At 40.5% G+C, this 16,904-nt stretch overlaps 1 protein-coding gene across 8 annotated transcripts in view; it reads right to left on the bottom strand.

Annotated features, from left to right (window-relative positions):
• Positions 1 to 16,904, bottom strand: part of LOC128696307 (uncharacterized) — a 69,220-nt gene that overhangs the window by 29,052 nt on the left and 23,264 nt on the right. For all 8 annotated transcript variants that reach the window (XM_070092326.1, XM_070092330.1, XM_070092323.1 and 5 more), the window contains 4 exons: positions 16,218 to 16,282; positions 7,798 to 7,859; positions 5,675 to 5,798; positions 1,552 to 1,676 (listed from right to left, as the gene is read on the bottom strand). In XM_070092326.1, the coding sequence (XP_069948427.1) occupies positions 1,552 to 1,676; positions 5,675 to 5,798; positions 7,798 to 7,859; positions 16,218 to 16,282 (376 nt within the window). The remainder of the gene's footprint in view (positions 1 to 1,551; positions 1,677 to 5,674; positions 5,799 to 7,797; positions 7,860 to 16,217; positions 16,283 to 16,904) is intronic.

Here is a 16,904-nt window from a genome sequence, read left to right as displayed (position 1 = left end):
ATCAAAGTTTGCATTTTTAGTGTCATTTACCTTCAGAAATAGAACCAATCATTTTAGAAGATACTTTTTAGAATCGCAGCAGTGTAAGGGTTAAATGTTCATAGAAGTAATACTTTTTTTTTTTACAAGTCGGCCGTCTCCCACCGAGGCAGGGTGACCCAAAAAGAAAAGAAAATCCCCAAAAAGAAAATACTTTCATCATTATTCAACACTTTCACCACACTCACACATAATCACTGTTTTTGCAGAGGTGCTCAGAACACAACAGTTTAGAAGCATATATGTATAAAGATACACAACATATCCCTCCAAACTGCTAATATCCTGAACCCCTCCTTTAGACTGCAGGCATTGTACTTCCCATTTCCAGGACTCAAGTCCGGCTATACAAAAATAACCGGTTTCCCTGAATCCCTTCACTAAATATTACCCTGCTCACACTCCTACAGATCGTCAGGTCCCAAATACCATTCGTCTCCATTCACTCCTATCGAACATGCTCATGCACGCTTGCTGGAAGCCCAAGCCCCTCGCCCACAAAACCTTCCTTACCCCTTCCTTCCAACCTTTTCGAGGACGACCCCTACCCCGCCTTCCTTCCCCTACAGATTTATACGCTCTCCATGTCATTCTACTTTGATCCATTCTCTCTAAATGACCAAACCACCTCAACAACCCCTCTTCAGCCCTCTGACTAATACTTTTATTAACTCCACACCTTCTCCTAATTTCCACACTCCGAATTTTCTGCTTAATATTTACACCACACATTGCCCTTAGACAGGACATCTCCACTGATATACCAACCTAATTAAGAGCAACTTAATCATAGAATAAGCTAAGTATTTTCTTACATGAGAATTTATAGCATACACCTATGATAATGTTTTTTATACAAAACTCACACACAGAAAAGAGGAGCTTACGACGACATTTCGGTCCGACTTGGACCATTTACAAAGTCAGTGTGACTCTGTAAATGGTCCAAGTCAGACCGAAATGTCGTCGTAAGCTCCTCTCTTCTATGTGCAGGTTATTTGTATGTTGTTCCAGTCACGGTATTGTACCTTTTTATGTTATTAATGATTTTTAGTCACCTTAAGTTTTTTTTTTTTTTTTTTAGCCAGGATGAAGCACTAAATACCTAGGGGTCATGTAGCAATTGATGGCATTCAGGTATGATCCAAGGAAGGGATGGATCCACTTAATTCACTGGATCAGAGCCACTCACCAGCATGAAAGAACCTCTCAAGAGGACAAGATCAATTAAGAATTGGTGAATGTTTGCCCCCAAAAATTACTGTAATAGGTAGTCTTGAGTCCTGGAAGTGGGAAGTACATACAATGTCTGCACTTTAAAGGAGGGGTTTGGAATATTTGCTGTTTGGAGTGACATCTGAACTGTCATATCTGAGCATCTCTGCAAAGACAGTGATTGTGTGTCACCCTGCCTTGGTGGGAGATGGCCAATGTGTTGGAAAAAAAAAATAGGAAAGGACCTGAAACCTTAGAGTATGGAACAAAAAGCTGTTTATACACACATGTACTTACCCTGAGGTGACTTTGAAGGTATATATGTGATATTGATCTTTATACCAATCAATCAAGAGTGGTAGATTGCCATATATTTCACATATGAGCACAAGGTTGGCCTGCCTTATCTCTTTCTTCACAGGCTAGAGGAAGAAAATGTCTCTTAGTAAGAAAATAAACAGAAAACTAGAACTGCTATGCTACACATTAGTGTCACAGTTGTCAGCCATACAAAAGGTTAAAATAATATAAAGGGTATTGCTGAAGGTAAGAATAGAATGGCTCGGTAACTTCTGATTGTAATTATGTAATGTAGTACTGAGACTTGGAATGCAGTCTCAGCTACCTGGTCCAGTCCTTACCTCTGCCTACATTATATACTGGATTGCTTCCAACAGTGATCATCAATGCACATCCTTTACTTGCAAACAAGCACTACAAAAATGTAGATTTTTTTCTATCTCCTCCCACTACATGTTGATCTATGCTAACAACTTTGATGTGATCCCCAGCTTCTGACATACAGGGATGCTAAAACCAGAACAAGGATGGACTGATGTTACTGGTGAAGTACAGTAATAATAGTGACCTAAATTCTTTTACCAACAAATGAATTTTTCAAGTACTCCAAAATTCACAGTAGACTCGTCTAGCTTCAGTTCTAATTTCTGACATACCAGTGTCCATTGGCATTTCTGCCAATCCTTCTTTTCTTAAAAAAAAAAAAAAAACAAATTAAGGGTAATGCCTGTGCTTACTATAATCCATGTATATAATTGCAAACCCTTAAAATTTAATGCTCTATGCATCAAGATAGTATGGTATAGTGTCTACCACTTACATAAATGCCTTGATTATCTTACTATTAGTCATCCTGTGAGACCATTATTCACCAAAGATGGGTTTCATTCTTCTACTGATTTTTCTGGGAATATTAGATAGTGTGAGTTTCAAATCCACTTTCACAGTAATCCATCTTTTATTTCCATTGATCTATTCTTTCATACAATTCTTCCTACAAATTTGCAGTACTTAAAATTTACTGATTATGATTATTTAACATTTTTACCGGATGCTACCCTGCAAATAATTTTGTATATTGATTTTATGAATCACATTTTATATTTGTCTGGCAAATAAATTTAAAACAAAAGGATGAAACTATAGGCAGTTAAAATGTGCTCCATGGTCAGCTGCAACATCACTATAGGCGAGGTGTGCATATTCAATCCTCAATCTACTGAAAAATGTCTGAGTGGCAAGTCCTGTTGAAGGAGAAACAAATACCCATACCCAGTCAAACTTATAATTCATTGATCGTCTGGATGACCCACCAGGCCATACACAAGGATGTCAATGAATTAAGTCATTTACCACACAAAGTACTACAAATCCGCCATCATAAATCCGGCAATCAGTTATTTGGCACTAATTTTGGCTAGCATAATTTCAAATTTCCAGGGTCACCACACCTACCTGCTGGTACTGTTTGGTGGGGCTACTTGCTGCACAAGTCATTCCAATTTCTTTTTCTCCATTTATTGTTATAACTTGCTTACTTTTAGCCCTAGCCATGGTTCCAATGAATAAAAGAAATGCTTCTTTGTGTAAAGCACCTACACAATACATTGGCTTTGAAGTCACTGTCAGTTGCTATGAGCTCAGTCTCGTGATGCAGGGGAATATGCTTTATTATTACACTAATATCAACACTACAGCTTATTTGCCCATCACAATTGATCTAATGACATAATAAACAATATAAATAACATAAAAACATGTTAAATACTCCAGAATGAATAATATTTGGCATAATACCGAGCAGTTTGACGGAGGTATGAAGAGGACATGGGATACAAGTACCATTCTCCTATCCCTGTTTTGGGGCTTATATTAGAGAAAACAGAGTGTAGCACATGGCTAACTGTGATATACAATCGTACTGCACCATAAAACAAACAGAAAAGCTATTTTCTCTACATAGATTATCTCACACAGCTGCATATGTGTAGAGAACCTAGGATAACCCAAAAAGGTCAGACAAAATGGCTTATTTCTAGTACCTGGCTTGGGCTAGCCATATATGATTTTTGGTAAATATTCAATTCCCAGCCAGGGTAGAAACATTGGGAGCGTTTCTTTACACCTGTTGTCCATGTTCACCTATCAGTAAATGGGTACCTGGGTGTTAGTGGACTGGTGTGGGTTTATCCTGGGACAATGGCCAAATTTGCCTGAAATGCTCAGCATAACAAGCGGCTTTCTATATAGTAATATGTCACTGATGTCAGCTAGGCCTGTATACCATGTACATGTAGTAAATAAAGATACACCTACCATCCGACTTACGACCGAGTTTGGTTCCGAGAAACCGGTCGTAAATCGAAATGGACGTAAGTCGAACTTTACTACTGAATATCAACATCACATTTTTGTAATGACTATTTTATTGCTTTATTTAGGTATTTCATGTTTTACTTTATTTTTTATGCTGTTAGTACTGTATTTTATACTGTAAGGTTTAGGATAAACACTGTGTACAACACAAATACAGTGGACCCCCGCATAGCGAACGCCTTGCATAGCGAACAATCCGCATAGCGAACGCTTTGTTCGCCAAAATTTTGCCCCGCATAGTGGACAAAAACCCGCTCAGCGACCTTCGTCCGAGACGCGTCCATTGTTTACCAGCCAGCCTCCGCGGTAACATTCAAGCATACACTCGGAATATTTCGTATTATTACAGTGTTTTCGGTGCTGTTTCTGGAAAATAAGTGACCATGGGCCCCAAGAAAGCTTCTAGTGCCAACCCTGTGGTAAAAAGGGTGAGAATTAGTATGGAAATTAAGAAAGATTTTGAAGGGTTTGGGTCTAACCCTGAGAAGCCTATGCCAGTTGTGGAATCCATTGTGCCTACTTCAAAAATTAAGGAAATGTGTGCACAGTGGGTTGAACTGCAAACCTTTATGGATGAAAATCACCCTGACACAGCTGTTGCAAGCCGTGCTGGTGACTATTTCAATGACAATGTTATGGCCCATTTTAGACAAATCGTAAAGGAACGGGAGGTACAGAGCTCTATGGACAGATTTGTTGTGCGACAGAGGTCCAGTGACTCTGAAGCTGGTCCTAGTGGCATTAAAAGAAGAAGGGAAGTAACCCCGGAAAAGGACTTGCTACCTCAAGTCCTAATGGAAGGGGATTCCCCTTCTAAACACTAACACTCTCTCTCCCCTCCTCCCATCCCATCAATCATCACCAGATCTTCAATAAAAGTAAGTGTCATGTAATTGTGCATGCCTTTTTCAGTTTGTGTGTACTAAAATTAACATTTTTTTGTGGTAAAAAAAATTTTTTTTCATACTTTTGGGTGTCTTGCACGGATTAATTTTATTTCCATTATTTCTTATGGGGAAAATTAATTCGCATAGCGAACATTTCGCATAACGACCAGCCCTCTTGCACGGATTAAGTTCGCTATGCGGGGGTCCACTGTAGTTGTTTATTTTCCAGAAATTTTGAAAAAAAAAAAAAAAAAAAAAAAAAAAAAAAAAAAAAAAAAAAAAAAAAAAAAACGGTCGTAAGTCGAGTGGTCGTAAGTCGAGCAGGTCGTAAGTCGCATGGTAGGTGTATTATTATTTTTTTTCTCTCAGTTGTTTGTTGGGTTATCTTATTGAAACTTGGGCAATGTATGATGGAAAGATGCTTCTTAACATACACCAGAAATGAAAGAAATCAGACCATAAATAGCGGAGTTCACTTCTCGGCCATTAGCGGCCCCATAGCGGTATATTTTCATATGGTTTTCCTGGTTGTATTCTTTTTTTTTTTTTTGTCTCATTTGATAGAATGGAAGACATATTACAGAAATAGATATGATTTTGATTGGTTTCATGACAAAAAGTACCTTGAAACTGAGCTCGAAGTAGTGGAAATGTTCGATTTTTGCCAATGTTCAATGAATTTTGTGCAAGTCAAGTTGGTTAATTTTATTAAGTGTATTCTAACCTAATCACTCTGTAATCTGGCAAACTCAGTAATCAGGCACACTACAGGTCCCAATGATGCCAGATTTGTGATGGAGGACCTGTACTGCATTTTTTAATCACTAACCACTCGAAATATAACACAAAATACTTACACCAATCCACAAAACATTCTGATATGAAATGTTGACAGGGGACTGTAAGGCATCTATCCATACACTCTTGTCAGGGACGAGTGTTCGATTCTTCACAGCAAAGTGAACTTTCTCCTCCTTAGAACTTAAGGGGAAAAATGAAAATTAACATGTAGAAAGGACATCCTAATCACAACACTAAACCATTATCATCTACAATTTGTTAATTTATTATTAAATAATGGAAGTTAAACAAATAGAAGTAAGCAATGATACAACTTAAGCCAACATAAAACTTACATTTCACAAGTTATAATTCAAAGTGGCTTCAATTTCAAGATAATTTTAGTCTTGTGTGAGTGCACATTTCTGAAGAGTTGACTAATAACATTAAATCACAATTAGCAATGTTTTATCAAATATTTTATTTGAGCTTTGCATAGCTTCAATTGGCATCTGTCTTCCTTATTTATAAAACGTGCTAGGGGGGGAAGAGAAGGCGAGTGGCAGTAGAGATGACATGTTGAAATTAATGTGTGGTGTGAACTTTAAGCAGAGGGCTCAGAGTGCAGAAATTAAAAGATGGTGTGCAGTCACCAATGGTGGGGAAAAGTCAGATGGTTAAGGGGAGGTAGTTTAGGCATTTAGAGAGGAAGGATAGCGATTGGGATGACAAACAAGGATGTGTAAACCTGTGGTGGAATGTAGGAAAGGTAGAGGTTGTCCCAGGAATGACAGGGAGAAAAGGGTAAAGGAAGCTCTGAGTTTTAAGGGCTTGAGCATCCAGTTGTGGGAGCATATAAATTAAGAGTATAGAGACCAGTGAATTTTAATGAATGCACTGTCATGTGAACAACAAAACATTTAGGATGTCCCCCTACCCCTATCCATATGCCCAAACCCCCTAAACAACCCCTTCTCACCCAGTCTGAATGAAGAGGGCATGAAAAAATACTGTATGTATTTGATAATCCTTTCAATTTCATGACCCATGAAATTAAAAGAGCTGACAGTATTGTAATTTAAAAAATCCGAAATAATAGATATTTTTCTGAAGGTAATGACGCCAAAAATATGAAATTTGATAGAAAATTTGCAGAATTACGCAGAAGCAAAATTGGCAGTCTGGGCACAATTTACGAATCGGCGATTTCACTCACATTGGATCCTAATTTAAAGTCAATCCCTTTTCTCAACTTGCTAGTATGTCTTCTGTTCGATCAGCTGAGTGCAAGTGCTCAACTTACAGAATTACCCTATAAATTGCCCAGAAGTTGCTAATTTGGAAAGTTCACACAAAATTCAATAAATTCAAATATTAAAATAGTCCAAAATAAACATTGTAGGCATTCTGGTCACTAATGCTGCTTGTACAAAGTTCATTAATAACTTACCTAGGCCTCTCCTATATAACATTTACCCTCCATTTTGAATTATCACACAAAAGATCAAAGTTTTAGCCTTTCTCAGATTAATAAAATATGATCAAGAATGACTGGTCTTTGTTTAGGCTATCTAATAACTGAAACAGACCTAATGATTGACTAAATAAAAACCCATAAAACAGACCGTGGCTGGAAAGGGGTCCCCACCCTTCCCCTGGAAATTCGTCAAAAGTCAAATATGTCCACTACTTTGAGTCCTATTTCAAGCTACTTCCTGTCAAACAGACTCAAATCATCTCTACCTCACTAATGTGTCTTCCATTCTATAAACTGATACTGAGAAACAGTCATAAGAACTACCCTAGACAACATCAAAATGTCATTATTTTAAACCACACACAAAATAAGATGTTTCCTTTCCCCATCATGCAGAGCATTGGACAGGATTTTGTTTTTATACAATGAACACTCACTGCACACATCCAATTTCTCATGTGTTGGCTACAATTTACTAATCACAGGATATTTGAGGGTGCTCTGCTTAAAATGTACAGCTACACAAGTAACACTGGCATCAGTAACATGGATCTATGTAACAGTGAAAGGGTTAGGGAGTTAAAGCCTATTCACTGAAAGTACATCCAACACTAACACAATAGTGCATATAGCAAGATCTGACTGACAGGAATTAAGCAAACTACTGCACTGCTCTACCCTGCTGTTCACTTATAGTATCCCAAGTACTGTACTGTACCTCACCTGTTGGGTGGAACACTGAGGTTCAGATCTTTGAGCCCAACTTCCTGAAGAATCTGATGAGTCTGAAGACAAAAATTATCTTTCACAATGCTTAAATGATTAACTAGAGTAATATGCTCAAACTGCATAACACCGTAAATATTCAAATCTAAGTACAGAAGGGTTAAAATTCTGTATCACAAGAATTCACCACACTACCTGGAGTTTACCTGGAGAGAGTTCCGGGGGTCAACGCCCCCGCAGCCCGGTCTGTGACTAGGCCTCCTGGTGGATCAGAGCCTGATCAACCAGGCTGTTGCTGCTGGCTGCACGCAAACCAACGTACGAGCCACAGCCCGGCTGATCAGGAACTGACTTTAGGTGCTTGTCCAGTGCCAGCTTGAAGACTGCCAGGGGTCTGTTGGTAATCCCCCTTATGTGTGCTGGGAGGCAGTTGAACAGTCTCGGGCCCCTGACACTTATTGTATGGTCTCTTAACGTGCTAGTGACACCCCTGCTTTTCATTGGGGGGATGGTGCATCGTCTGCCAAGTCTTTTGCTTTCGTAGTGAGCGAGTGATTTTCGTGTGCAAGTTCGGTACTAGTCCCTCTAGGATTTTCCAGGTGTATATAATCATGTATCTCTCCCTCCTGCATTCCAGGGAATACAGGTTTAGGAACCTCAAGCGCTCCCAGTAATTGAGGCGTTTTATCTCCGTTATGCGCGCAGTGAAAGTTCTCTGTACATTTTCTAGGTCGGCAATTTCACCTGCCTTGAAAGGTGCTGTTAGTGTGCAGCAATATTCCAGCCTAGATAGAACAAGTGACCTGAAGAGTGTCATCATGGGCTTGGCCTCCCTAGTTTTGAAGGTTCTCATTATCCATCCTGTCATTTTTCTAGCAGATGCGATTCCATGTATAGTTACAAAATTTTGCAGCCACACATTTTACACTACTCATGGAAAATGCTCCTAAGCTAGTATGTTTATAGATACAGTACAGTAAATACCTTAACTAAACATTTAAATTTCCATACAGTAATTATATATATTTTGTCTTAATATTAGTACACACAATTATTGTGATGGTACATTAAATATTAATCACAAGTTGGGAGTGAAATAGAATGAACAATATATAACATTCAGTCATTTAGGGGGCTCGCAGCAGAAAAAGAAATGCCAATTGGATTAATTTTGCGATGCAGGTGGCAATAAATTAAGAGGCCCCACCACAAGCAAGTTTTTTTTAATGTCTTATGGCTATTTAATTCATCTTTATTAAAATCTCACAAGTCAATACAGAGCCACATTTGTCAACAGAAACCTAAAATTTCTTCAGGCAAGTTGAATAAGGTATGTTCAGGTTAAATTTCACAAGGTCCCCACTATGGGGAGTAGTCACTACACAAGTAGTGGTTATTCAAGTCTCACAATAAGTTGGCCAACAGGAGATGACAACTGTGTTGTAATAACATTTATGATATTTGAAGTTTCTTAATAAATTAGCTACACAAGTGAAATCTTCTACATATAAAATACATCCTACTATCATGGAACAGATTTTTATTTAAGCCAAACTGGTATCTTTTAAAATTAAAATGTTTATTTCCTTGCAATGCTTACAATGTGTGGTTTACACACAAAATATTAATTATGAAGAAGGCCACTAGCATTCCTAGGCATGCTAGTTTTCTGAGAGGACAGTCAAAGCAGGGATAATATACATAAGATTTCGAGACTTCCAGAAAGCTGTCAGCTTATTTGGTTGGTGTGATGAGCCAATTACCACACTGCATTGTGATTCAGTCCATTGGCTGCACAGTTTACCTGGAGTTTACCTGGAGAGAGTTCCGGGGGTCAACGCCCCCGCGGCCCGGTCTGAGACCAGGCCTCCTGGTGGATCAGAGCCTGATCAACCAGGCTGTTGCTGCTGGCTGCACGCAAACCAACATACGAGCCACAGCCCGGCTGATCCGGAACTGACTTTAGGTGCTTGTCCAGTGCCAGCTTGAAGACTGCCAGGGGTCTGTTGGTAATCCCCCTTATGTGTGCTGGGAGGCAGTTGAACAGTCTCGGGCCCCTGACACTTATTGTATGGTCTCTTAACGTGCTAGTGACACCCCTGCTTTTCATTGGGGGGATGGTGCATCGTCTGCCAAGTCTTTTGCTTTCGTAGTGGGTGATTTTCGTGTGCAAGTTCGGTACTAGTCCCTCTAGGATTTTCCAGGTGTATATAATCATGTATCTCTCCCTCCTGCGTTCCAGGGAATACAGGTTTAGGAACCTCAAGCGCTCCCAATAATTGAGGTGTTTTATCTCCGTTATGCGCGCCGTGAAAGTTCTCTGTACATTTTCTAGGTCGGCAATTTCACCTGCCTTGAAAGGTGCTGTTAGTGTGCAGCAATATTCCAGCCTAGATAGAACAAGTGACCTGAAGAGTGTCATCATGGGCTTGGCCTCCCTAGTTTTGAAGGTTCTCATTATCCATCCTGTCATTTTTCTAGCAGATGCGATTGATACAATGTTATGGTCCTTGAAGGTGAGATCCTCCGACATGATCACTCCCAGGTCTTTGACGTTGGTGTTTCGCTCTATTTTGTGGCCAGAATTTGTTTTGTACTCTGATGAAGATTTAATTTCCTCATGTTTACCATATCTGAGTAATTGAAATTTCTCATCGTTGAACTTCATATTGTTTTCTGCAGCCCACTGAAAGATTTGGTTGATGTCTGCCTGGAGCTTTGCAGTGTCTGCAATGGAAGACACTGTCATGCAGATTCGGGTGTCATCTGCAAAGGAAGACACGGTGCTGTGGCTGACATCCTTGTCTATGTCGGATATAAGGATGAGGAACAAGATGGGAGCGAGTACTGTGCCTTGTGGAACAGAGCTTTTCACCGTAGCTGCCTCGGACTTTACTCTGTTGACGACTACTCTCTGTGTTCTGTTAGTGAGGAAATTATAGATCCATCGACCGACTTTTCCTGTTATTCCTTTAGCACGCATTTTGTGCGCTATTACGCCATGGTCACACTTGTCGAAGGCTTTTGCAAAGTCTGTATATATTACATCTGCATTCTTTTTGTCTTCTAGTGCATTTAGGACCTTGTCGTAGTGGTCCAATAGTCGAGACAGACAGGAGCGACCTGTTCTAAACCCATGTTGCCCTGGGTTGTGTAACTGATGGGTTTCTAGATGTGTGGTGATCTTGCTTCTTAGGACCCTTTCAAAGATTTTTATGATATGGGATGTTAGTGCTATTGGTCTGTAGTTCTTTGCTGTTGCTTTACTGCCCCCTTTGTGGAGTGGGGCTATGTCTGTTGTTTTTAGTAACTGTGGGACGACCCCCGTGTCCATGCTCCCTCTCCATAGGATGGAAAAGGCTCGTGATAGGGGCTTCTTGCAGTTCTTGATGAACACAGAGTTCCATGAGTCTGGCCCTGGGGCAGAGTGCATGGGCATGTCATTTATCGCCTGTTCGAAGTCATTTGGCGTCAGGATAACATCGGATAGGCTTGTGTTAATCAAATTTTGTGGCTCTCTCATAAAAAATTCATTTTGATCTTCGACTCTCAGTCTGGTTAGCGGCTTGCTAAAAACTGAGTCATATTGGGACTTGAGTAGCTCACTCATTTCCTTGTTGTCATCTGTGTAGGACCCATCTTGTTTAAGTAGGGGCCCAATACTGGACGTTGTTCTCGATTTTGATTTGGCATAGGAGAAGAAATACTTTGGGTTTCTTTCGATTTCATTTATGGCTTTTAGTTCTTCCCGCGATTCCTGACTCCTAAAGGATTCTTTTAGCTTAAGTTCGATGCTTGCTATTTCTCTGACCAGTGTCTCCCTATGCATTTCAGATATATTGACCTCTTTTAGCCGCTCTGTTATTCTTTTCCGTCGCCTGTAAAGGGAGCGCCTGTCTCTTTCTGTTTTACATCTACTCCTCCTTTTTCTTAGAGGAATAAGCCTTGTGCATACATCGAGTGCTACCGAGTTAATCTGTTCTAGGCATAAGTTGGGGTCTGTGTTGCTTAGTATATCTTCCCAGCTTATATCGGTTAGGACTTGGTTTACTTGGTCCCACTTTATGTTTTTGTTATTGAAGTTGAATTTGGTGAATGCTCCCTCGTGACTAATCTCCTTATGTCGGTCTGGGGCTCCGCGCATACATGACTGAACCTCAATTATGTTGTGATCTGAGTATATTGTTTTTGATATGGTGATATTTCTTATCAGATCATCATTGTTAGTGAAGATGAGGTCTAGTGTATTCTCCAGTCTAGTAGGCTCTATTATTTGCTGGTTTAAATTGAATTTTGTGCAGAGATTTAAAAGCTCGCGTGAGTGTGAGTTTTCATCAGAGCTGCCTCCTGGTGTTATTTCTGCAACAATATTATTTGCTATATTCCTCCATTTTAGGTGCCTTAAGTTGAAATCCCCCAGGAGCAAGATGTTGGGTGCAGGAGCTGGAAGGTTTTCCAGACAGTGGTCAATTTTTAACAGCTGTTCCTGGAATTGCTGGGATGTTGCATCCGGAGGCTTGTAGACTATCACAATGACTAGGTTTTGGTTCTCGACCTTTACTGCTAAAACTTCCACTACATCATTTGAGGCATTTAGCAGTTTTGTGCAAACAAGTGACTCTGCAATGTACAGGCCAACCCCCCCCTTTTGCCTGTTCACTCTGTCACATCTGTATAGGTTGTAACCTGGGATCCATATTTCGTTGTCCAAGTGATCCTTTATGTGGGTCTCAGTGAAAGCCGCGAACATTGCCTTTGCCTCTGCAAGCAGTCCACGGATGAAAGGTATTTTGTTGTTTGTTGCTGGCTTTAGACCCTGTATATTTGCAAAGAAGAATGTTATCGGACTGGTGGTATTGTTGGTACTGGGGGGGGATTTTTTTTCCGGCATTAGTATCTGTATCTGTTGGTTTGGAGTGGAGGCCATCGACTGTGGTTCCACTCCAGGAATGACTGGATTTGGTGTACGATTTCTGCCATTTCCTGCCAGTTTTTTTTCCTTCCTGGCACTAAAAAACCTCTCCCTCTTGAGTGGCTGTGGCAACCCAGGTTTTCCCATGGCCTGGATGTTTTGTATCTTTTTGTCCCCTTTAGATGGTATGCCTGGCAATTTAAGTTATAGCACAGTCTTTCCTGTACTGAAGAGGTACACAGTTCAGGGTGAAAAAGCTTACAGGAAGGGAGTTTGCATTTTCCTGTTGTCATATGGGCATGGCATTTCCTAGGGTGGTCATAGTTGCACGTCCCATCTGTTTTTCCAGATTTCCCATGCCAGCAGATACCGAGTGCATAGTATGTGCACAGGCTTGGTTTCCGTTTGCCTTGGGTTTCTGTGACTGTATTCCCTGTTGGTGCATGTTTCCCTGTCTTACTTCTATCCTCCCTGTGCAAATTAAATCTCATGTATTTCATGAAACAGGTAAGGTTATGTGGTGGAAAGACCTTTTGACCACCATGCTGTAGATTATTTGAAACTTAGTGAATGAATATTCAGATTCAAAATTAAAATTTATTTTCATAACATTATCAATACAGATTTACAGTATATCTGAAAATCCCAGAGTATGTATGTTGGGTAACACACTAGGACTAAAACCACTTTATCCCTCCAAAAAGTACATATATGAAGGTGTGGGATTCTCTAAGCTTGTGTCTAGCATAGGGTACTGATCAGAGAAAGAAAGAAAAAAAAATAATAATAATAATAATCAGTTAAAAAAGGCTAATCACAAGAATGAACAAAGTAGTTACTGACAAGTCAGAAAAATTAAATGGAGTTTTTTGACATTGCAATAAAAAATGTGTTCTGGTGAAGTACCGTGTAAACGAGATTCAACTTATTATGCAAAGAAGTTTGTCATTTTTATAAGAATTCAGGAAATACTTTGTTACAATTTTATAACAATCTGATAAGCCTGGAGGCTAAAGCTCGTTTCATACGGCAAGGGTCCGGGTTCGATTCCCGGCGAGGGTAGAAACATTGGGTGTGTTTCTTTACACCAGTTGTCTACGTTCCCCATCAGTTAAATGAGTACCTGGGTGTTAGTCGACTGGTGTGGGTTGCATCCTGGGACAAAACTGGCCTAATTTGCCCAAAATGCTCTGTATAACAAGCAGCTTTCTATATACATAAATAAAAGATAAAATATTTATTTCTTTGCTAAGGTTACAATGTGTGTTTACATATAAAATGACCGGAGCAAAGAAAGCCATTATCATGCCGAGGCATTTCGGGCAGACAGTATGTTACTGATATCAGCTAGCTCTGTATACCTTGTACATGTAGAAATATTATTATTATTAAAGTACTTATTTACAAGATGAAATAGCAAGCATCGAACTCAAGCTAAAGGAATCTTATAGGAGTCAGGAATCATGGGAAGAACTAAAAGCCATAAATGAAATCGAAAGAAACCCAAAGTATTTCTTCTCCTATGCCAAATCAAAGTCGAGAACAACATCCAGTATTGGGCCCCTACTTAAACAAGATGGGTCCTACACAGATGACAGCAAGGAAATGAGTGAGCTACTCAAGTCCCAATATGACTCAGTTTTTAGCAAGCCGCTAACCAGACAGAGTCGAAGATCAAAACGATTTTTTTATGAGAAAGCCACAAAATTTGGTTAACACAAGCCTATCCGATGTTATCCTGACGCCAAATGACTTCGAACAGGCGATAAATGACATGCCCATGCACTCTGCCCCAGGGCCAGACTTGTGGAACTCCGTGTTCATCAAGAACTGCAAGAAGCCCCTATCACGAGCCTTTTCCATCCTATGGAGGGGGAGCATGGACACGGGGGTCATCCCACAGTTACTAAAAACAACAGACATAGCCCCACTCCACAAAGGGGGCAGTAAAGCAACAGCAAAGAACTACAGACCGATAGCACTAACATCCCATATCATAAAAATCTTTGAAAGGGTCCTAAGAAGCAAGATCACCACCCATCTAGAAACCCATCAGTTACACAACCCAGGGCAACATGGGTTTAGAACAGGTCGCTCCTGTCTGTCTCAACTATTGGATCACTACGACAAGGTCCTAAATGCACTAGAAGATAAAAAGAATGCAGATGTAATATATACAGACTTTGCAAAAGCCTTTGACAAGTGTGACCATGGCGTAATAGCGCACAAAATGCGTGCTAAAGGGATAACAGGAAAAGTCGGTCGATGGATCTATAATTTCCTCACTAACAGAACACAGAGAGTAGTCAACAGAGTAAAGTCCGAGGCAGCTACGGTGAAAAGCTCTGTTCCACAAGGCACAGTACTCGCTCCCATCTTGTTCCTCATCCTCATATCCGACATAGACAAGGATGTCAGCCACAGCACCGTGTCTTCCTTTGCAGATGACACCCGAATCTGCATGACAGTGTCTTCCATTGCAGACACTGCAAGGCTCCAGGCGGACATCAACCGAATCTTTCAGTGGGCTGCAGAAAACAATATGAAGTTCAACGATGAGAAATTTCAATTACTCAGATATGGTAAACACGAGGAAATTAAATCTTCATCCGAGTACAAAACAAATTCTGGCCACAAAATAGAGCGAAACACCAACGTCAAAGACCTGGGAGTGATCATGTCGGAGGATCTCACCTTCAAGGACCATAACATTGTATCAATCGCATCTGCTAGAAAAATGACAGGATGGATAATGAGAACCTTCAAAACTAGGGAGGCCAAGCCCATGATGACACTCTTCAGGTCACTTGTTCTATCTAGGCTGGAATATTGCTGCACACTAACAGCACCTTTCAAGGCAGGTGAAATTGCTGACCTAGAAAATGTACAGAGAACCTTCACGGCGCACATAACGGAGATAAAACACCTCAATTACTGGGAGCGCTTGAGGTTCCTGAACCTGTATTCCCTGGAATGCAGGCGGGAGAGATACATGATTATATACACCTGGAAAATCCTAGAGGGACTAGTACCGAACTTGCACACGAAAATCACTCACTACGAAAGCAAAAGACTTGGCAAACGATGCAACATCCCCCCAATGAAAAGCAGGGGTGTCACTAGCACGTTAAGAGACCGTACAATAAGTGTCAGGGGCCCGAGACTGTTCAACTGCCTCCCAGCATACATAAGGGGGATTACCAACAGACCCCTGGCAGTCTTCAAGCTGGCACTGGACAAGCACCTAAAGTCGGTTCCTGACCAGCTGGGCTGTGGCTCGTACGTTGGTTTGCGTGCAGCCAGCAGCAACAGCCTGGTTGATCAGGCTCTGATCCACCAGGCGGCCTGGTCACAGACCAGGCCGCGGGGGCGTTGACCCCCGGAACTCTCTCCAGGTAAACTCCAGGAATACATATGGTAAGGAACAAAAAAAAAAAAAAAAAAAAAAAAAAAAAAAAAAAAAAAAAGTTTTTGCAGTATGACTTGTTTACAAGTATACACTGACCTTTTCCTTAAGTGAAATATTCTGATGATAGTTCTGAACCTTCACTGTGACATCCCACAAATCATCTGTAGCAAAGAATCGTGTAAAAAAAATAAAAAGTTAAGAGAAGTGTTAAAAATGGTATATTTTTGTTTAAGTCATTTTTAATATATATCTCTGTCTATTGAAATCTCTGGTAAAATTTGCTTTTCCCCATACAACAGATGAGGTATGGGTAAATTCAAGAGTAGTACAGACTAGTGTTATAGTACATAGCATATTCTAGTAAGAAGGCCCACTGTGTGCGCGCCCGCGTGTGTGTGGTGTGCACTCACCGAACTGTGGTTGCAGGGGTTGAGACTCGGCTCCTGGCCCCACCTCTTCACTGGTCGCTACTAGTAGATCCAGTCTCTCCCTCCCTGCTCCATGAGCTTTATCAAACCTCGTCTTAAAACTATGTATGGTTTCTGCCTCCACTACATCACTTGCCAGACTATTCCACTTCCTGACAACTCTATGGCTAAGGAAATACTTCCTAACATCCCTTTGATTCATCTGAGTCTTCAATTTCCAATTGTAACCCCTTGTTTCTGTGTCCCCTCTCTGGAACATCCTGTTTCTGTCCACCTTATCTATTTCTTGCAGTATTTTGTGTCGTTATCATGTCTTCCCTAACCCTCCTGTCCTCCAGTGTCATCAGGCCGATTT

This window comes from Cherax quadricarinatus, chromosome 39, assembly GCF_038502225.1.
Source record: "Cherax quadricarinatus isolate ZL_2023a chromosome 39, ASM3850222v1, whole genome shotgun sequence".
NCBI lineage: Eukaryota > Metazoa > Arthropoda > Malacostraca > Decapoda > Parastacidae > Cherax > Cherax quadricarinatus.
Note: the sequence above shows the minus strand (reverse complement) of the source record. Positions and strands in the feature narration are given on the sequence as shown.